The sequence below is a fragment of the Alternaria hordeiaustralica genome (assembly GCF_023758085.1).
Source record: "Alternaria hordeiaustralica strain BMP 2776 chromosome Unknown scaffold_6, whole genome shotgun sequence".
NCBI lineage: Eukaryota > Fungi > Ascomycota > Dothideomycetes > Pleosporales > Pleosporaceae > Alternaria > Alternaria hordeiaustralica.
The window spans coordinates 983,781-1,006,286 of record NW_026056778.1 but is presented as its reverse complement, the minus strand read 5'-3'; the positions used below and the strand labels follow the sequence as shown (position 1 = coordinate 1,006,286).

The 22,506-nt window shown below is 45.2% G+C and overlaps 4 protein-coding genes across 4 annotated transcripts; 1 reads left to right on the top strand and 3 right to left on the bottom strand.

Moving 5' to 3' along the window:
• Window positions 1-12,466: 12,466 nt before the first annotated feature.
• J4E84_004230 (uncharacterized protein) lies at window positions 12,467-13,681 on the bottom strand (the record flags this gene model as incomplete). Its single annotated transcript, XM_049386838.1, has 2 exons — window positions 12,467-13,434; window positions 13,492-13,681. The coding sequence occupies 2 exons, from the start codon at window positions 13,679-13,681 to the stop codon at window positions 12,467-12,469; spliced, it is 1,158 nt and encodes a 385-aa protein (XP_049245608.1).
• Window positions 13,682-14,254: 573 nt separating this feature from the next.
• ATG18 (autophagy protein) lies at window positions 14,255-15,660 on the bottom strand (the record flags this gene model as incomplete). Its single annotated transcript, XM_049386837.1, has 4 exons — window positions 14,255-15,138; window positions 15,201-15,360; window positions 15,409-15,563; window positions 15,615-15,660. The coding sequence occupies 4 exons, from the start codon at window positions 15,658-15,660 to the stop codon at window positions 14,255-14,257; spliced, it is 1,245 nt and encodes a 414-aa protein (XP_049245607.1).
• Window positions 15,661-16,038: 378 nt separating this feature from the next.
• On the top strand, window positions 16,039-19,508 carry J4E84_004228 (uncharacterized protein; the record flags this gene model as incomplete). Its single annotated transcript, XM_049386836.1, has 6 exons — window positions 16,039-16,119; window positions 16,184-16,286; window positions 16,339-16,456; window positions 16,518-16,882; window positions 16,932-16,949; window positions 17,008-19,508. 6 exons carry the CDS (start codon window positions 16,039-16,041, stop codon window positions 19,506-19,508), a joined length of 3,186 nt encoding a protein of 1,061 aa, XP_049245606.1.
• Window positions 19,509-19,546: 38 nt separating this feature from the next.
• On the bottom strand, window positions 19,547-21,657 carry J4E84_004227 (uncharacterized protein; the record flags this gene model as incomplete). Its single annotated transcript, XM_049386835.1, has 3 exons — window positions 19,547-20,321; window positions 20,383-20,893; window positions 20,961-21,657. The coding sequence occupies 3 exons, from the start codon at window positions 21,655-21,657 to the stop codon at window positions 19,547-19,549; spliced, it is 1,983 nt and encodes a 660-aa protein (XP_049245605.1).
• Window positions 21,658-22,506: the final 849 nt, after the last annotated feature.

Here is a 22,506-nt window from a genome sequence, read left to right as displayed (position 1 = left end):
GTCTGAGCCAGCCAGCAGCTGCACGTTGTTTTGGCCCCTAACATCCTTCCCCTCCTCCGCACTGATACAGGCGATGCGATCAGCGGCTTGCTCGACACGACGAACTGTGCATGACGACATCAAATCAAAGAGGAAAGGATCGTGCGACAGACGTTCTGTCCCAGGCGCCACTCAGGTGACGCTCGTCCTATGCGAGTGACAGCCCTCATATGCGACGGGACGGGACCTTCACACCCCATTATGGCTAGCCATCATCGCTCGGCCTCCACGCTCCATGCCGCGGAATCAAGGAACAAGTCACCTGTGCCGGGCCGGACAGGGCCATCTCGACTGAGACATTCTGCTGCAATGCACATCAGTCGGGTCGCAGTTTGGGCCATTGCAACATCGGCATATCTTTGCAATCACCTCCACATAGACTATACAGTCTGCATGTATTGCTGGGGATTGACGGCATACCTATACGAGCATCGCTTCATCTTCCATTGGTCAACCCATCAACCCAATAACTTCATGAGAAAGGCCAAGCCTGTTTCCGCCCGGTTCAACAACGAGTTGGCACTGACGAGTACCAGCCTGTTGTACCACGGCATCGAGTCTCGCCCACTGTAGTGCTCGACCATGCTTAGCCCACACAGCAACGCGGAATTTATCGCTTGAACTCAATAATGAATGACCAATTGTGCCGCGCACCCGCCGTGTTCCTGCAGTGAGCTGACCGGAAGATCCACGTGTAATCTAAGCAGTCAGCAATCTACCATGCGACCAGCCGCACCAATTTTACGGGAAGGAAGGTGCATCGGTTGGCAGGTTTGTACAACATAAAGCGAGACTCAATATGCGTGGTTTACATGGGTCATATGGATAAGGTCACGGGAACCAAGTTCTCGAAACAATCCTACGAAGGAGCGTTTCATGGTCGAGCACTGATCGACCCATGTAGCCTATTGGACGTTCCGTCGTGACAACGCCAGAAGTCCACGCTGTATATGGGTAAGAGGGACGTGGTTTGACATTGCCGCTCATGACACACATTACCTGCTAGGCTGGCTGACAATCACGCCGGTGCAATCTCGCAGGCCTAGTGGCAAGAACAAGTTTTGCCTCCGTGAAAGAAACCCCAGCGACGTCAAAATCCATAGTCATCTGTGTCCCTGCTTATTGCGATACCACATAGAAGACAGCCGAATGTTGCTTGTGCAATCTGACGTTCCAAACCTTGGTACAGGTTACTGGAAAACCACACACATGGCACTGGATACACACTGGATGCAATACCACGCGGTTGCCATGCACGCACATCTCCTGGCGCCATGTTGTGCGAATCGCGTTCCCCAAAGCGCTAGACGGCGCTTCTAGGTTCCGAGTCGATCGGTAAGGCGTTAAAAAAACCTGGAGTTGCCGCGATGCTTCCGCTGCCCGCGCGAGCCGCAAAACCCCTGCTAGCGATGTCTGGTGCCGCGTCCACAGTCCGCGATAGACGCCGCCTCGCTAGAGGTGTGTGCAGTGCAGCTAAAAACAACGTCGAATGGTGGGTGCTTTCAGCCGCACATGCGCTTCCTGTGAAGGTATGACATAGTGTGAAAATGAGAGGATGAATTCGGATAATCTTGCTCTCTTTCTCTACTCTAACTTTGCTGTACTGGCCCGTCTCGTCATTTGGAAAGTGCGTGAGGTCACAACTGGTTAGGCCCCCCCTTCCACTTCGGTCTCAGCAAATTCTGTTCTCGCGTCGAGCAGGGGTATGGCGCTAACGGCTTCAATCGATCCGCCGGCTGCAGTGGAGCAGCTCAGGGCTTATGACAGTCTCCACCCACATACAGCGCCAGCCTGACTCTTGCGGTGGCCCTGAGTGCCGAAGCTACACAATACCCTGCAGAACCAGTGGAGCTATCAACGGGGAATCTGTCCTTACCTTGGAAGCATGGTATTTTGCATAGGTCAGAGAATTTGGACTGCACTCTTTGGTATTAACTTGTCCACTTAATACAGAACATGGGTAAACCACTCCTAGACCACACGATCTTTTTCGTTAGCTCGACGTACTGTCTTCATGCTCGGGAATTGAAACGGAGAATTATACCACATATTTCCGGTATCCACTAGAAGCTCATCAGGGTTCTTTCAAGTACATGTACCAACCGTACGAATTTCCCAAGACGGTTTACTACGTTCGGGTACGGTATGCTTCTTCCCCGGCCAATGGCATCGAAGAACGCACGGACAGCGTACCAAATCAAGATGCAAGCCGAACCTTGGAACTATGTGTGGTACTGTATTGCGACACTAATGTTATGCAAAACCCAGACCGAATACCAGGAGCTAGGTACGCTTGCGATCCTTCTGTAACTCTGGTGACTTGGCAGATGGCCATCCACGATCGAAGAGGAAGGCGGCGAGCTACATACTGTTCGTAGTTAGTCCGCACATCTTGGGCGCGTGAAACACAAACTGCTCAACACCGGACAGAATTCCTCAATGTGAGGCTGAACGCTTTTCTGAGGCTTACATGCAACTTACTAGACGCAATAGGAGTATCGAGATATGTGCAGTCTACCTAGGCAAGTAGAACTTGGTCCGACGCGAAGCGGTGTTCGAAGGGTCCGTATCACTCCAAGCGCTTGGTTCAAGCATACCATCACCTCACGATGCCGGACTAAATCCTCTAGGCATGTCCGCGAATAATGTTGGTGGCATCTCCGTTCATCTTCACAATCAGCCTCGCCGGGTTCGGGGTCCATCTTCAAACAGTTAGGACGCTTGGCATACCTACGGCCTTTCCCTTGCTTCGGCACTGTGGCAGGATGCCGTCCAATATTGTAGCCCCGTGGTTTGCGACGATTGCAGAAGCAGCCTTGTCGTTGAGCCTCAAATGCCAAACAAAAATGATGAGAGATGCATATCGTCCGCGTCCCCCGGCCCCCTTTCTGCAATCTTACAACGGTGAGGCACAGCCAGATCGGTGCGGCAACTGGAAACTCCCGCAAGCGTTTGCTGTCCACAAACGGCCGATTCTCCGAGATCGTCGACTTAGTGGGCGCGAAGCTGTGCCGCCCGATCATGGCAAACGATGAACGCAAACCGAGCGCAGACAAGAACCCTCCGCGGGGGATAAGCCTGGATCTCCTCATCTCGCTTGCGGGGAAGCACAACCCTGACTTCCTGCCTGAAAATCGTACGAGCATCGAAAACACAAATGACTAGACGGCGATGTTGAGCTTTGATGCTCGCAAGCTGCATTGCAGATGACAGCACATCCAGCAGACTGGTAGCGATCTCTCGGCGCTCAGACACGCTGTCACACCCATCGATACGAAAGTCCGGCCAACGACGCCGGCACGCGCTTGTCCACGACTCCCGGCAGGATGCTTCTTGCAGGACAAATCTTACCGAGCTATGCAAAGCGTTCCTTGTGGATAAGAGAAATGCAGCGAAACGAAGCCGAGAGGTACGTAGACCAACACGAAAACCCTGCAGTCCAACAATCCAACTCAGGCAAGAGCAAATATGCGACAGCGGTCACACCCGGATCGACTCCGTCTTTGCAATTTGAGAAATGGCATCCTCCATCCCCCATCCTGCATATGCCCGTTGCCACAACGTGTGATGAACTGTGCCTTCTCGTGGCCATTGATTACGCGCCAGCCGCCCGCCGATCGGCATCACACCAGTGTTATCAGCAACCGCCCTGCGTTTAGCCCTATTTTGGCCGGTGGGATGAGACAAAAAGATGGATATTTGCATAATTCGAGCGGGATGGGTGAACGCATACTGGCCTGTCTAGGCAGGAGACATGCGAAACAGGCAAGTGACAAGTCGATTAGACTTGCTAACACTGGTCTCGAATGGCGGTAAATTTACCTTCTCAACGGTTCAGCCGTTCGCGCTTAGACGCCGCGACCTGCGACGGCCCACGGCAGACAGGCCTCAGCAACAAGGATGCCGGCATCCGAATCTCCCATGTCTGTAGGCTGTCTGCTCCCGTGCTGGATTGTCACTGTGACCGGTTCATGTGGGTAAAGATCAATTGTGCATGGTACTCGCACTTTTCTTACTGATTGGCTCGGAGGGCGAGACAATGTGCCCTTGGCGCCCTTCGGAGTGTATTCAATCAGGGCCGAAAAAAGAGGGGGGATGGGTCGAGAAGACTTCGTAGGATCATGAGGATGTGAAGGTAAGCTTCTGTGCCTCACGGGTGAGGCTGCTTTCTGGAAGCAGGTAAGACGCATCAGCTCTCCGCAGTGGCTGACGCAAAGCGCGACAATCCTCGAGACACCACGCCGCCGATTATCGTTACGAGCTTTACCGCACATGTCTTCAGCCCGTAACATCAGGTCAATCGCTGAGGTCGTTCTTCGCGCTCCCCGAATGCCCGTGCACCGAAAGCGCGCTTTCAGACCCACGCTATTTGACATTAAACGGAGAGCGCAGCTTATCTGACTATTAAAAAAACTAGCCTAACTATTGCTAAGACTTCTTTTAGGCTAGCGCTTACTAGCATAAATACTGCATAATATATTTATAAGTTATTATAGTAGAAATAGAAAAAAGTAAGTAAAGAAAATATATTAAAGTATTATAGTTCTATTATTACTAATTAAATTATATACTAAATATAATATAAACGTATTACGCTAAAGTAGTATATTAGTATAAGTATTAGTAGAAATACTCTAGAGGCTTATAGTCTAGTTAAAGTAAGTATAGAAAAGATAGAAATTCTTATTATTATCTTTATTCTTTTAAAAGTTATACGCTATAACGTATTAGTAGAGCATATTAAATATATTTTAAGAAAGCTTACTATAGCTAATAATATAGTAGTTAGCGTAGAGGTTAAAAAAGGCATAGATATTAAGTATACTCTTTATAGTAGTAAGATAAAGCTAAGAATTATAAGTATAGAAACGCGTAGTAAATATATAGAAAACATGTTACCTATTCTTAAAAATAACTATTTTAATAGTAGACTAAGTTTATAAGGTACTAGATCTAGGCTAGAACATTCTATTAAACTAAGGTGTTATTTTATACTTATTTAAGTAAGTAGTTATACTTAAAGTTATAGTTATTTATTAAGATCTAATAGAACTCTAAAATATATTAGAATTATAATTATATTACGTTTTGCTAATAAAGAAAAAAGGTAAAAAAAAGAAAGAGAAAAACTTTAAGAATAAAAAAAAAGAAAAAAGTAGAAAGAAAAAAAGACTTAAAAAAGAAGAAGTATATATTATAAATATATAGATAATATATTTACGTACTCTTTTCGCTATAGATAAAGGTAGCGCTAGGCCTTCTACTTAGAGAGTAAGTATTACTCTAGATAATAGAGCTATACTAGTTAATGTAGTAGGTTATAAAAGAGCTATAAGAACCTATAATAGCCTAAATATATTAGTAATATATAAAAAATATGTTTTAAAGACTTACACTATAGAGAGTTCTATTCTCTAAAGCGTACTTATAGCACTACTTAGTATATTAAATTAAGATCTTACTATTAGCGTTCTTCTTAAAGAGTAGGTATAGAAAAGGTAAAGTAGGTAAAGTAAGGTAGGCGTAATAGGCGGGCTAAAATATATTAGATACGTCTTTTAGTTATATTTATATAAAACTTATATAGTTTACTACAGCGCTAGAGCCTAGAAAGAGTAGATAACTATAATTAGCTATCTTATTAAGAAACGTATTACTATCTTATTAATAATGTGTTATAGAGAGTAGTAGTAATTTAAAGTAGTAGTTAGTAGGTAATAAAGTTAGTAGTAGCTAAAAAAAAGCTATTACGTTATAATTGCAATATTATTATATTTTACTTAAACTTACTTAATCTATAACTAATGCGCTTAGCGTTATATAACCTAGGTAGCTATAAAGTATATATATAGCTTGCGCGTAGCTACGTATAGATAGAAATACTAAAACTTGTGCCTATTACTAAGTTAAGTAGTAAAACGCGCTAATAACGCGTTTATATAATATTTCTTATAGATATATTAATCTAATTATAGAAGTATATAATATTATAATAATATATTAAAAAGAGAGGCTAACTATCTATCTAGAAAAGTAAAGTATCTTCTTAATTAGTAGAAGACCTCTAGACAATACTCTATAATATATAAGTAACGCGTTTACTAGAGAGATAGGTTTACTAACTATCTCTCTTTTTTAATTTATAAGTCTTACATTAGATTAGAAGCTTCTAGTTTAAAAGTAGATGTCTAACTTTATTTAAATTTACTTATATATATTAGTAATGTAGTTACTACGCGTTAGAGAAGATATATATATTACCTTTCTTTTACTTGCGCTTTAAGTTAGTAGACTTATAGAGTAAAATAGAAATTAAAGCCTTTATAGTCTTCTTCTACGCCTTATTTCTTTTTCTTTTACGTATTACTTTTGTTAGAGGCGTAGCTAGTAGAGTTAATATAGAATGTATAGTAGATACGTTTATATTATCTTTAGCTTTACTCTATAGTAAGATATTATGCTTAGAGCTATTTACTTATAGAAGCTTATAGTCTAAGTCTAGAGAAGCGCGTTTTTAAAGTAGTAGAGGTTAGTTTAGCTAGAGTAGTACTTTATACTATACTTTAGCCTATACCTTAGCTAGTAAATATAATAAAATTACGCTAGAAATACGTTTTAGTAGGTTTTTTGTAGATACTCTAAGAGTAGAGTCTCTTAGTAAAATAATACCTCTAAAGAAAAATATTACTTCTTTTTCTTACTCTATTAATAATTACTCTATAAGTATAAGTGCTACTAGGTAGTTAGAGTAGTATCTTTTAACGTAGTTTACTAGCGTACTATAGTTACTAAACTACTACTATAATGTTATAAGTACGTGTTCTATATATAATTTTAGCGTACTTATACTATAAAGTAGCTTATTAAGCTAGTAATAGTAGGTATAATAGAAGATCTCTCTCTAGTAGATAAGGTAATACCTACTTTTATTTTATTTACTAAATAGTAGTATTTCTTAAGAAAGAATACTAAGTTAGCTATACTATAGATAGTTATTTTAAATATAATTAGATTACGTTAGAAACGCGTTATTAGAAGACTTATATACTAATATATAGTCTTAAGTTCTATAGTAGAGTAAAGAGAAAAGATAGAGAAAGAAAGAATAGTAGTAGGTAAGCGCTTAACTCTAAAGAAAGGTAAGAAGCTAGGCTAGTAAGAGAAAATTTGTTACGCCTTACTATATTAGGTAAAGTTTAACATAGGCTTAGACTATATATATAACGTATTTATATTATATTCTACTAGCTAGTATTCTATCTATAGACTCTAGTATATATAGTAACTATACTAGATTATAATTAGAACGCGTTTATAGTATAATTTAGCTAGAGTTATTTCTTTAAAGCTACTACCTACGCTTTTCTAGTTCTATCTTACATTTCTCTAGTTATAGCCTTTACTTCTATAGCTCTATCTTCTCTTTCTTAATTTCTAAAAGCGCTCTTCTCTCTATAATAGCCTAGTTACTCTTAAGTACTTACTACCTTAGAGCTTAAGAAAAGTTAGGCCTAAGAGCATATTAGAAACGTAATAAGAACGTAATATAGTAGACCTACTCTAGGCTAGCTTTTAGTGCTAGAGAGAAGTAAGCTAGAGAAGAGTAGGCTAGAGAAGAGCGGGCTAGAGAAGAGCGCCTACAGCCTCTACCTCTTAGTTATCTACTCTATATAATAAAACTAGATAAATTAGCCTACTCTAAGATACTATTATTATTATTAATAATAATAAGGTTTTAGTACTTTAATTTCTACTCTAAACTTAATAAGACTATATATAAAACACGTTGCACGCAGTAGACTTACTTTCTTTTTTTATAGTTTTAAAGTACTTCTATATATAACTATAGCGTAATCTATTCTTATAGTAGACGCTATAGACTATTTTTACTTTATATTTCTCTATATCTTAGAGGTCTTGCTTATAGAAGCTGTAATACGTTACTAGTACATTCTTAATGTATTTAATTATACTTATATTAGAATAGCCTTAAGTAAAGTCTTATTAATCTTATTATAATATAACTTTATACTAGCTTACTTAGCTGCGTTAGAAGTGCGCTCTAATAAGTTCTAAATACGTTACTCTATATAGTTATTATACTTTATAAGACTATCTATAATAATAAAGTATACTTTATAAGCTACCTAATCTATAACTACCTTAGATTTATTCTCTACTATATTATAAAAATATATTATATACGTAATTAAAAGAAGTTTTATACTTTACAGAAGCCTAATATAGGTATAATACTTATCTAGTAATTTATAATAAAGAAGAGCCTTTATATACCTCTAAATAGAGTATTTTATATACTTTATATTAGAAATAGCGTAGTTAATATTATAGAGAAAGTAAGCTTTATATAGGTAAACTATGTAGAGATAATACTATTTTTATCTATAGTTAACTTCTAAAAATTCTTAGAGAAAGAGTCTCTAGTCTATAGAATTATATTAGTAACGTGTTCTTAACGTAATCTAGTAGAATATAACTAACCTTATAACTATTTATTATTTATATTAATAGTAATACTTATAATACTATCTTTATAAAGATAGTAGAAGTAAATTAGCTTTTCTAATACCTCTAAATAGAGCTTAAAGAACTTAGTAAATACTTCTATATATATTTCTATAGAATTAATATCTATAATAATCTTTCTAAGAGAGATTACTATATTATATTTAGAATATATTATAGGCGCGTTAATATACTTTTACTTATATTTTATAGTGTCTTTATTAAAGATAGCAAAGAGTAACTTAGACTACTTACTATAGATACGCTTATATAATATGTTTATCTAGAACGTATTCTATTAAAGTAATAGAGAAGCTTACTTATTAAGAAAGTAGTATATAAATATACTATTATTAGTAGAGTATATTTATTAGATATACGCCTATATTATGTTAGAAATACGTTTTTAGCGCGTTACTAGCTACTTACTATAGCTAGGTCTTAATGCTTAGTTTTAAGCTTATGTATAACGCCTTCTACACTAGAGCTATAGAGGTATATTATAGCTTTGTAGGTTTTAAGTAAGCTTCTAATTTTATTCTTATTTACTAGTATAATATATATCTTCTTAATAGACCTAAAGCTTTTACTCTTAACCTATACCTAGACTTAGAAGAATACTAAAGCCTTAGCTAAACGTAATTAGAACGTTATTATAATATATTATAAAAGTGTAGAGAGTAGACTTACTACGTGTAAGACCTAGAGTTAATATAGAAAGAATAACTATAAGAAGCTTAGCCTTTAGGTCTTTGCTTAGAATTAAAGAAAAAGAAGAGATATATATATACTCTCTATAATATATTATAATTATGTATAAACAAGATACTAGATCTACTAGAATTATAATATAGTACTTAGCCTTATTATATACTTATTTAACTAGCTACCTATCTCTATAGAGGTAGTTATATTCTAAAATATATTATAAATATACGCTAAACGTAATATAGTATAAAGTTACTTACTACACCTTAGAGTTCTAGTAGATATTAACACTATAGTATTATATACTCTCTTATTATCTTCCTCTACTAGAGAGCTATTATTAAATAAGTTCTTAAGGTATTTTAAGTCTATTTTAGAACTAATAGCGTAAAAGACGTACTTTTTAGTATATCTAAGTTTATATATCTAAGCTATACACTTAATAAACTAAGGTTTATTACTAGTAAGACTCTATAACTTAGTTACTATGTATTATAAATGTATTTCTATTTATAGTATCTTTTACTTTATATTACTATTAGAAGTATATAGATTTATAGTTTAGTTACTAGTTACTATAAGATTTACTACCTATAAAGTGTCTAAGAGTTATAGTGTAGAGCCTTTAAAGTTAGTAGAAGTGTATTAAGAATACGTTACGTACACATTAAATATACTTAGCTACCTACTTCTAGTAAGTTATTTTGTTATTAGGTATAATAGTGTCTCTTAGACTTCTAAGTATATTCTCTACCTTAAGTATAATTTTAGAATAATAATAAGCCTTAAGTAGCTTAGCGAGTATAGTATAATACTTAATATCTATATAAATATACTTCTAACGTTATGTAATTATGTTTAAGAAGAGTAAAGAGAATATATACTCTTTATATTTCTAGGCCTTTCTATATTAAAACTAGATTATATTAGAAATACGTTAATATTACGTTCTTAGACCTCTTACATTAATAGCCTTGCCTAAGGTATCTTTCTATATTATATAAGTAGGTAGTAGGTAGACAATATATACGTAGCTACTTAGTGTACTTTTAAGCTATATTAGTATACTTATAATATACTTATATAATATTACTATTAAGTCTAAGTTACTATTACTACTTATAGAGAGTAAAATAGAGTTCTTTTAAATTATATTAAGAATGTAATATAAAGATGTTATAAGTAGTATATAGGTTAAATTAGCTTAAAGTTACTCTTTTTACTTAGTATATTATTAGCTATCTTAAGGTCTAAGAAGGCTATATTTAAGTTTTTAAACGCGTTCTTAAAGAGTAGTAAAAGTACTTTAAGCTACTTAGCGTTAAATACTAGTAGAAAGAGTACTAGCGCCTCTATAGTTTCTATAAAGATAAGATATAAATATATTATTAATACGTTTTAGAGCTAGATTTTAGTTTTTTTTTATGTATAGTACGCTAAGCTATATAGAGAATAATTCTATTTAATCTAACTATTACCTACACCTTATTCTGCCCCTAACAACTTTAACTAGCTAGCGGCTATAGTTACCTACAAAAATCTAATGGTTAGATAAGGTGTAGCCACTATCAAACGTTAGGTCCTAGTATTACACTATATGACGCTTGATACTGGGGAAAACATGCTAGATACAGAAAAGTAGGTACTGCGACGCTGCCCAAGTCGACTATCAGCCACCATCGACGAGACATCAGCCGATGGTTGAGCCACCGGCAGTATACAGTCGGTCGCCACCACAGTCAGGGTGATCCTTTGGTCTCAGCCGTATATGTGCGACCCAACGACGTGGTAAATAGGCCAAGGTGAGCCCATGGTTGATACTCCCACTGTATGTTCAAAACGAGTCAGTAAGCCACCATTCGCGTCGCGAGTCTGTGTCGGCGCAAAACTAAGGTGACTAGCAGACGGCTGGTAGTGCCATGACGTGAAGCTCGTCTCTTATTCCCTGATCAAGCCTCCAGACAGCATCAAAGAGCTCGCCCATGTGTATAGGACTTTGGGAGGAGCTAAGGAGTAGGTAGGTAGTAGCCTGATTCGCTTCTTCTTCCCCAAAAGAAGTAGATTGTGCGGTGAAACCACATAACCACCTACGTATCTCGTTACCTGTACGTGGGGTTTCCTAGCTTTACGCAGGAGCCTGCTTCTGGTACGATGTGCTTCTGTCATGCGGACAAGAACCTTGGAAGTATCCAGCTGGTTAGACTACTGCACTGATTGCATAGCAAGACTAGAATGTAACACGCGAGTTCGTGACAAGCGAAAGGCTAGAGTGACCGAGACCAGCCATCACAGCGAGAGCATGCCTCACCGCCTGAGTCTCAATCTTTGATGACGGTGAGGTAGGTTTTCGAACGACCAGGGCCTGCACAGTGGCGGCCCGGTACAAGCGAGACGTCTTGCTGCTTCCAATCACAACACCCCCAGGCTCCTTGCTGCTGTACAGTGAAGGACCATTCCGTGATGATACACTATATCTTTCATGCGTACCGTGTTACACCACAGTCTAGACACGATTATAGCATGCCTTGCAGATACCAATAGATGTTTCGTTGGTCATGGAAACCTTGACTTCAGGTACTGGCAGGCATATCTCACGGCCAAGTGACTCTACCTCATCACATACACCTCCGCCTGGTTATTGGGCAGAAGCTGAGTTATTGCCAGGCAGCAGGAGTCAGTGACGATGCTCACCGGAATAACTTGAGGCATTTGCGAAACTTCTGCTGGCGGCTGGGATCCTAAGGCCACAATATTGTCTGGGAGACGCCTGCCCACTCAAACTTAACTTCGACGAAGGGCGCATGACTCCAGGCATCGGTATTGTTAGAAGCGCTGGTCTTGCTTCGCCTGCATTCATCGTTGCTATCTTGAAGTGGGTGGGGAATCTAAGCCCCAGCACTGATGCTCGATGGGTTTCGCTCATCGCATGAACAATCAGAAAGACTTCGATATGGAACTGTCATGATGGGCACTGACGTCTTTCGTTCTAAATATAATACATGTTCATCTACATATCGTACCTGCGCAAGCACCGAGATGCAGTGTTGAGGCGGTGCAGCACTGCCCTGCCTGTGCCGCATGCACGTCAACTACTACGCCGTATCATACTGCCGTGTTAATCGTCATTCGTGAATTGTTCGTCCTCTCTTCTTCACCTATCGCTTCTGCCAGTCGCCAATCTTTTGTTGGGTGTTCAGATGAAGTCTCCATCACCAAAGCCACCGAATGGATTCGGCGGTCGTCCACCTGCTCCGCCGAAGCCACCAGGACCTCCAAAACCGCCCCCGCCTGGGAACATGGGACCTCTCCCTCTGTCCTCTCTAAGTGGATCGCCTGGTCCTAGAGGGTCGTAACGCGCCCCCGGAGGTGCTCTGGGATCATATCCACCCTGTCCGCCTTGACCGCGAAACAGCGGATCATCGAAGGTGGGATGCATCCCGCCGCCGCCAAAACCGCCAGGTCGTGGCAGCCCTCCTGCTAGGTGTGGCCGAAGGGGATCATTAGGTCCGAGACCCTGTGGATATAAATCGTCATGCCCAATGTTGATGGGGTTGTTACCGGGCATGCGACCGGGCTGTCTGTTCATGCCCAACTCGTCGTCAAAGCCGGGTATGGGTTCTGGTAGATGCCGCCCCGAGCCTGGCTGTGCGGCGAGAGGATCGTTGAACGGGTATGGTCGTGCGGGCTCCGGTTCGGTGGGGGGCTGCCGTGAGTTGGCAGGTCCCCCCCGTTGTGGTTCTTGCCGATCCGCTGTAGGGGTGCGCTCGCGGTCGGTGTTACCCTCCTCGTAGCCTGGCTTGTTAAGCCCGGGCGCCAGCTTCTGTATGACAGATATCTTGAGGAGCGAGCCGAGGTCGTTCAGCCTGCCTGGCGAGATGAACAGTTCTTGCACCTTCTCCGACACGTGCTCCGTTGATGTATCTTCAGATACGCTGAACGGTAATTGTGATTCGGATATGTAGTCCTTGGTGGTGACTTCGAAATGTGTGGTCTTGTCATCGCCGAGCGCGAGAGCGTATACGACAGCTTTGCCTCCCAACCTATTGACCTTGACGAGGTACTCCATGGCTGATTGCGCGTGGGCGTATCTGAAAGCGTATGAGGATGACGCATTCCATTCTTTCGGTAACGACTCTGGGTTTTCGGCGTCTGCGTGCGCTTCTATGAGTTCCCGAGTTATGACGTGTAAAGGTGAGAGTGAATGAGATGGGTGCTTACCTATGCGCTCGTCTTCGCCCAGCCCGATCAGGCGGAAGCCAACAGCAAGCATGCCGGCGTGTACTGCTAGTGCGACGGCTTCGGTGCCATTCTTGAGCTGTGAAGATTCGCCTTTTGGTAGCGACGTTGCCATGAACAGCGCGAGCGAACCCGAGCTTAGCGGGTTGCCCGTAGTATTCTGGTGTACCATCTTTACGGATCCCGGGTGCGTTGTGGTTGTCGAAATTTCGCGGAGTGGATGAGGGAATTCGTGAAGGTAGTTGCAGCTCGTGTGTGTTTAATAGAAGCGTAGTGGTGTGAAGAAGTTCCAAGGTTGATGGAAATAAATGTCCTATGGTTGGAGTTCAGGCAGCGGCCAATGACGCGTGGGCGGGGCACGGAAGCGCGCTAGAGCAATGCACGATATCTGTTCATGCACGATGCAAGCGCCAGATTCGACAAGCTCTCTACTGTACTACTTGCATGACATCACAATCCAAATCAAAGTTTCCGCAAAAAGCAAGTAATATTGCCGAGCCATGAGGATGCTCAGTATGCACCTATGCGTAAATCAAGACTATCGTGCTACTCCAAAGGCATGTGCGCCAACCCGTGGGGAATAATGTGGGACCAAATACGCCAGAGGCAATGCAAGAAGAAGAATAAGAGGCTTAAAGGAAAGTGCATCGGGCCATGTGGTGGGATATCTATTCCGGCAAATCCTGTGAGTTGCTTGCTGCGAGTTCGTTCGGTTCAAGAAGGCTGCAGTCAACGTTAGCAGATATCAAAAGGCAGTAAGCGAACGGACAACACACGAGTACTGTTTGTACAGTGTACCCTCGCCTCCCTTTTCCAAGTCCACGTTGAAGACATAGTAGTTGCCTTCACTGGTAACTACCATAATCTGAGGACCGTTGTTGTTCAGCGCTACCACATTCCTAACAGGCCCCGTGGAAGAGCTTGTCGGAGAGCGTGGTATCTTGACCCACGCAAAGTCGCGCGAGGGCTCCCAGATCTCGGCTACAGCGCTGGGTAAATATCCGCCGACGGTAGCGGCGAAGGACTTTCCAACGGTCTGCGATGTGCGTCGAATCAAGCTCCCAAACGTGGGATTGATGGGTTTCCGCTCCGGAGTCGATACATCTGCTGTGCTAGCACCGAATTCATCCGCAGTCTCTTGGCTCGTCCGACTTCCGCTACGTGCATGGGACGCGCCCATGGGCTTGCTAGGCCCAGAAGATACGCTATTACTCCTGCTGTTGGGCGCTCCTAAGCGGAAGATGTGAACAGTCTCGGTCGCCGACGATACACTGAGCAAGGTCGATGTCGAGTTGAAAGACATGCTGTATATCCTGGCCGGAATGGAGCCTCTCCGGAACTGGTACAGCTTTTGCGCATCGGGTATGGAGAAGACGCGGATGATGGTGCCCTTTTCCGATGCCGTCGCCAATAGGGTACCATCGCTGTTCAGCGCAATGCAAGAGAGTGGAGAGTTGTGCGCCTCAATCACGTTGACTGCCTCCATCTTTGTAGCATCGTATATAAGGACTTCTCCGCTTGTGGGTGCGATGTGATCGGCTTTGGGCGGCGCGTGCGAAGGCGGCTGGAAGGTCGCCGGTGCGGCTTTGGTGGGCAGCGGATACACGAGGTAGTTGTTCTCGGACGATGCTGAGAGAGCGCATATCGCTATGCCAGTCAGTATCTGTGAAGTGTTGCTTCTTGCGACGTACCATTAGGATTAGGCGACGTCTTCTCCGTCTTGAGCATCTGCAGGTTGCTTATATCGTAGATGTAGAGTTCCGACTCGAGCACGACGACGATGCGTTTCCTGTTCATGCGCATGGCGAGGATGGCTGTCCGGAATGTCATCTCACATATGGTCGAGTGCCTCTTGTGCTTGTCAGTGCGTGCCTGGCCAGCGTCGCCTGTCCGACGAACCTTGGTGTTTTGTATGCGCAGCACGCGTGGCGACAGCGTAAGCGCTACCAGCGACGTGGAGAAGAGCATCTCGAGGCTGGAGACATCTCCCTCGCGCGACTCGGACTGCTTGTTGAACGGGTCGGTGGTGTATATGCGGTAGCCATTGGGCGTGCCTATGCGATTAGGTCAGTACATGTTCTGCAGCTGGCAGGCGTAGCGCATACCGACGCCTAGATGGCTGTGGTCCTGGTTGAAGGTTACGAAATTCATCGCGGGAGTCTGGCGTTGCCTGCGTGGTTCCGGGTGCTGCGAGGGCTGGGGACTATCCGCGTGATAGCTCGGTGCAGCTGTTGGCCGCCGTTCGCGGGGGTCCAAGCCCTACAAGCGGATGCGCAAAGGTAATCGCAGGCCCGGGCGATTGCGATGCCGATAGCGATGCGTGTATACGCCGGTACAGGTGATAGAAAAAGATAGCCTGGGCCTGTTCGTAGGTTGCAGCTACCGCCGTCTGACGATGGTTCACGCGCCCATGCAGGGATCCCGACGTCAGCTTAGCCCCGCGTAGTGGCTGGTGCTCCAAAGATCATTCCTCTCCCAAGACCATGCCCACACCATCGTGAGGACCAAAACATAGCGAAAGACGCCAAGATGCGCTCCAAGAAGGCTGCTGCAAAGCGCAAGGGTAACCAGAAATCTCTGCGCGAGAGAAGAGATGTGGATATCATGAACGTGAGGTCCCCAGCCTCTTCCGCCCATAGCATCCTCGTAGCCACTGGACTAACATCGAAGTCAGACGAATGACAGCAGCATTGTTTCCAAGAGAAGCGTCTCGAAACTCTATCTCAGCAATGAGCCTGACTTTTATGAACCTTTTGTACCAAAGTTCGTTCGACGCAGTACGTCCCTTCGATGCCACTTGCACGTGAGACATGGACTGATGCCCTCCAGATCCGTTGATCAATCGCGGGTATTGGCTACGAATGCATGCTATCGAACAAGTAGTCCGCCGGTTTCTGGAAGAAGAGAACGGAAAGCCCAAGATTGTGGTGAACCTAGGATGTGGATAGTGAGTAAGACATCCGTCGTCGCGACTCTAATCACAGTGAGAAGCTACTAAGTCCGGAAAGTGATCCCTTGCCTTTCCAGTTTTGGCACAGGTATCCGGCCCTCACGCAATCATCTACATTCGTCGACGTGGACTATCCACAATTGATGCAACGCAAGAGAGATACCATGCTCAGCAATGGTCTTCTTCGAGACGCCTTGCTCAGGACCAAACTCCGTCAGTCCGAACAGCCTGTATATCTTCGTAGCGACAGTTACATGGCTCTGGGATGCGATCTGAAAGACCTTGCCACACTCGAACGACTTCTGCGGGCCGAGTTCGATGTCCCCTCGTCTTCAATCCTGTTCGTCGCCGAAGTGTCTGTGACCTACATGCCGCTAAAGGACTCTGATGCTCTCATACAGTGGGCTAGTACTATCGAAGACGGTATGCAGATTCGTCAAACCCTGCTCATAAGCTATGCTAACATCTGTAGCTCGCTTCTGCATACTAGGTATTCATTCCTTCGTGTGTATGTACCAGTTCGCTTATACTGACTTCATACTGCATAGAACAGTACCTTCCGCAGGGCCCAGCTCATCCCTTTGCCAAGACAATGCTGTCTCACTTCGACAAGCTACAAGCATCAATCAACGCGGTTAAGTTGCATTCATCACTAAATCAGCAAGCCGCTCGTTTCCGTAATGCAGGATGGCCCACAATAACCATGGCCCGCAATCTGTGGGATCTATGGTCTGATGATGGCTTTACCCCTCCCACTCTTAGACGCGGGCTGAATGCAGTGGAGCCGTTTGACGAGTGGGAAGAGTTTGCGCTCTTTGGGGGTCATTACTTCCTACTCGTCGCTTCAAATGCAGAGCAAAGTAGACCGACCGAGTTAGCCTATGGCGAGGCAACAGCCACCACAGGGCGCAGGAAAGCCGCTGATGCGGCAAGTATTACCCTTCACACCTTGAAATTATCGGGTGGTGGTGCCGTGACGCCACGTCGTTTCACAGCAGCTTTCGCTTTCGACAAGGACTCGGTGGCCGTCCACGGAGGACAAGGGACGCAAGCCCGTCTCGCCGATATGGACACACTGACGCGGGAGGATCACAACGGGGATCGTACCATCCAGCCTTGTGGCTTGCTGCCTGCTGCCCGCGTATGCCATACTATCACATCAATGCGCAACGGTGAAGCGTTGTTGGTCGGAGGCCGCGGATCGCCTACCCAGGCTTATGCAGATTGCTGGCTCTTCAATCAGGGAGCTTGGGCCAGAGTGGATGACCTGGTGCCAGCCCGGTACCGCCATTCTGCTGTTGCTGTTGTATTAGGAAGTGGGGAATCACAGATCCATGGCGTCTTTGTCTTTGGTGGCAAAGCCAGTGACGGCACAGTACTCGATGCCGAACATTACTGTGCCTTATGGACTGCCAACGGCGGATGGAACAGCATTCCCGTCGACGGACCGCGCCCGTCTGCACGCTTCGCCGCCGCGATTTCCACGATCGATTTTGCTCAAGATTGGGGGTTACTGACGGGTGGAGCAGACGAGAGCGGCGTGGTCGTGCAAGACGCGGTGTGGGAGTGGTCCATTTCCGCCACACCAACACCCAGGCTCAACTTTAAGGACCGCGCCAATGACGTTCGCAGCAGCTTGGAGAACTCTGCATGCGCGCGTATAGGTGCCAGTCTAGTTCCCTGGAACGATTCTCTGCTGTTGATTGGAGGTGTTTCAAAGGAGCATATCCACTCTCTATCAGACGACTTCCTGCTCTTAACATGCAAGGACACGACCATCGAGGTGGAGCATCCCAGTATGCAGGCCTTGCCGCCAACGAAATGGCCTTTGCTAGTGGGTGTAGGGGCCGTTTCAACCTCTCGAGGCGAGATTGTGCTTGCAGGAGGAGGGGCGGTCTGTTTCTCAATGGGAAGTTACTGGAATGAAGACCCGATCAGCATCCTTCCTGACAATGCGCAAGGGGCCAAGTCGTGGCGTCGCGCTGTGCCGAGTCAGATCAGCGGCACAGCAGGCACAGAAGGCACAGCACAAGCGAACACGACTGAAACGGGACCCAAAGGTCGGCGACAGAAAGGTGGTGTGGAGAAGAGGCCAAAAACTACTGCACGTACTACCGAGATCGCAAGGGTACAGATTGAGTCGTCAGATGACTTTGCGAAGCTGGCGGCTACGTCAAAACCGGCCATCATCGAAGGCCTCGATATCGGCCCGTGCACAGACCTTTGGACACTTGACTATCTGAAAGAAAAGCTTGGTCCAGCGAGAGAACTTGTCATTCATGAATGCACATCAGATCGTATGACGTTCAAGGACAAAAACTTCTCATACGTCAAGAAATCAGTGACAGATTTCCTAGACGGTATCGCAGAAGGGTCTCACGAATATCTTCGTGCTATATCTTCAAGCCAGCCAAACAAGCTGCCCACCAAACTCGAAGATGACTTTCCGACTATATCCGATGACTTCCGCGTACCAGACGTATGCAATCTAGTCAAGGAAAATTACCACAGCTCGCCCCTTCGCATCTCAGGGCCCGTGACCTTATGGCTACACTACGATGTTCTATCCAACATTCTGTGTCAAGTCCGCGGTTCAAAAACGCTATTTCTCTACCCACCTACCGATGTTTCTCTATTAGGCTTCCCTCCTGGGGGCTCGTCTTCCAATATTGATGTCCTGACGTCCAAAGACCAAAGGCTTCGGCGCACTCATCCGCACATTGCTTCACTCAAGCCTGGTGATGTCTTATTCATACCACCCATGTGGAGTCATACAGCTACGCCGGAAGATGGCGTGAGCGTGGCAGTCAATGTGTTCTGGAAGGGCTTGGAGAAAGGATACGCGGCTGGGAAAGACGTATATGGTAACAGGGACCTGCAAGCATATGAGAATGGGAGAAGAGATGTAGAGAAGATCGTTAGAGCGTTCAAAGATCTGCCAGTCGACGTCTCCAAGTTCTATTTGGAGAGACTGGCTGGTGAGATTCTGGAGCGGTCGGATAAGCTAGGAGTGAAGAGGAAGGAAATCGTGAAAGAGGACCAACAGTAGATAGTGGATATGCTTTGACTCGAATACGATGTCCAAACCTAGTGCTCTTCATTCCACACTTCACGCCATCGTCCCGCATCCAGCTCCACAGGCCCATCAAATCGACCAAACCTTGGTGGCCCTGTGCCTGGTTCAGGCAGGCAAACCCACTCTCGTATACACCCAGGTACTTCATGCCTACTATGACTGACACACAGTAGGGCTTGATGTTCTTGCAATCCTGGAACCACAACCTCACCTTCCCATTTTACCGGTTTCAAGCCACTGTCGGAGGATACAAGCTCCATACCCTGACCACGACTAAGGAACAGAAGACACTTGTCACGAACGAGGTCATCCATGCCACTGAACGCCTCATCCAGGATAACGATGTCAGGATTTCGGATCGTGGCGCGCAAGAAGAGGAGTACACGTTGAGCGGAGAACGACACTTCTCCGAACAGAGTGTCAGATGCCCACTCCAGACTCGAACTTCTGTCACCACTGAAGCCAGGTCTGAGTTCAGCTTCAAACCATCTCAGGCAAGCTTCAACTCTCTTCCTCGCTTCATCATCTAGTCTTGGCTTTGTAATTGGTGTATCCGCCCATGCACTTTCCAACACCGTCCTCACTCTGAGTCTCTTCGGAAACAGAGCATGGACTTCCGGACTCGCATGGCCCATTCGTGACTGGATTTCGAATATGGTGATACCTGGGACACCGGGTTCGGGCAAACGCGAGCGTTGGAAAAGTTTAACTGGCGCCGAGTAGGTTTGTGGGTGGTCTGACGTTACGAGCGAGAGGAGCGTAGTTTTGCCGGAACCGTTGGCACCGCTAAATGTAGGAGTGCGAAGTCAATGAATGTCTCACACGTAATTCGTATATGGACACTTACAATATACCCCACCGTTGATTGCGATGAACGGTCCAGTGAAGCCCGGATTGAGATGAGCCGTTGACATCTTGTTGCCAATCTCCCAAGACGGAGTTCTGGCCATAGGCTATGCGAACTCCTTGCATTTCGACGATAGGTTCACCAATCTCGGGAATAGAATCGTCGGTACTTCGGTAGCCATCGCGGCTCAGTGTTGGCGCATCCGCTGGTCTTGCGGAGTTTTCTCGTCCAGACGAAAGTGGTCCCGGTTCGCCTGTTTCTACGCCGGCAGAACTCCACTTGTAGTCCTCAGCGCTTTCAGTTTGCCCATCTGTCTGTAAATGACCTAGTACCTCCTCCTTCAGCCCCATCTTTTCAACCTTTCCATCCTCTCCCGCGTACACGAGATGGGTAACCCATTCTGGTATTTCATCCTGCGGTCTCAGACTGAGAACAATGCGAGGTGCGTTAGCTTCAGCCAGCCGGTGCAAAACCTTGGAGATATGCCTTGTGACGATGGGATCAAGTCCAACTACCACTCTGTTAGCTTCTTCCGCTAAAACATTTCATAGGAGTGCATGTGTAGAATCAAAACTCACTAAATGGTGCATCCAAACAAAGCATCTCAGGCCTACTCAACAATGCTTTCGCGATTCTCGCCCGTCTACTTTGCCCATTGCTCAGCATGCTGACCGGCTTGTCAATAAACCTCTCCAACTCTAGATCACGCATAACCCGTGTCATATCCTCTTCATCCACACTCTTTGCCTTTAGTTCCTCTTCTCCAGGGTTCATCGTTACGATACCCGTCAGGTACCTTTGAACAGTGAAGTCCGTATCTTCTCTCAGAGACTCATACCGTGCCGATAGATAGGCGCCACCAAAAGCTTTCCGCTCAACGTCGAAGCCCACATACTCGATGGCTCGCTCTGGGAAGCGGAGGCGTGGTCTTTCGTCGGCGATGGCTGGTGTGAGAAGATAAGGGAAAGACCGCGCTGTTGGAGGGAAACAAAGCAATTGGCCGCGAAGTATTTGTAGAAATGTGGTGCGAATGTCGGATGATGGGCTCAAAATCGCCCAATGCTGATTTGGGGTTGAGAAAGAGGGTAGAGAAAGCCTCAGATCTGGGAACAGTGGTGGATTTGAAGACGCGTTGTCGTCCTTTGAAGAAGGGTGCTGGCGATAAAATGTGCCATTGGCGATTTTGACAATAGGCGGCGAGGAATAGAGTCTACGTGAAGCGTGGAGACGTGCACATTGCGTGGCTGCAAAGAACAGCGCTTGCGTTCTTCGCATGTCGAGAGATGGGTGTTGTTGCGCTCATCCTCGTGGATATTTGGTCTGGATTGGGTGGTGTTTGCCGCAGCGGAAAAGTGTCCGTGTCCGCGACAAAGTGGGAATGACGTCGCGCGCGGTCGCTGTCTGCCGAGGTACGTGATAGCTGAGGGTCCGCATCGTTATTGCGACGGATAGAGAGTTGGCTGGGTCGTTCTCGCGCGAGCAACCTGACATGATCTCTAGTCTGCAGCCTTCGAGGCCAAAGGTCCGCCGCTTTCCATCATAACTCCGTGACGCTTGCTGACATGATGTAGCCTCTCCAGCAGTCCTCAGCACCCTCATACGCGCACCAACAACGACGCGCCGGCCACGCGCCATCCCAGGCCCCTCAGCAGTCTACGACACAACACGCAAGCTCGCCTTTGAATCCTGCAAGACCGCGATCCCAAATCGAAGCCATGCCACCTTTCGGTCCCCCGCAAACACCAGCCACCTTCTTCACACCTGTGTACGACAGCGCAATACGGCATCCAGTCTTCTTCACCCAGAACCTGAAGAAGCCGCCGTTTCCTATACCACAAGTCGCTAGTCAGGGTTACAGTCCGGTTGCGAGTGGATACGTTATGGAGCAAAGGAGAGCAGAAGTGACAGGGAAGACGAAGTTATGATCTTGACGATACGAGCATCGACGGCGTTAAGAAGTATAAGCGGACCGTATTGGGTTATGTCAATTTAACGAGAAACATGCAAATGCTAGAGAAATAGCATGAGCTCTGTCAAGTCAGTCTTCTGGCTGGCCGGGCATATGAGATCGACTGAGACACTCGCTGATTTGATAGCTTTACCCATATATTGCTTGTCTCGTTC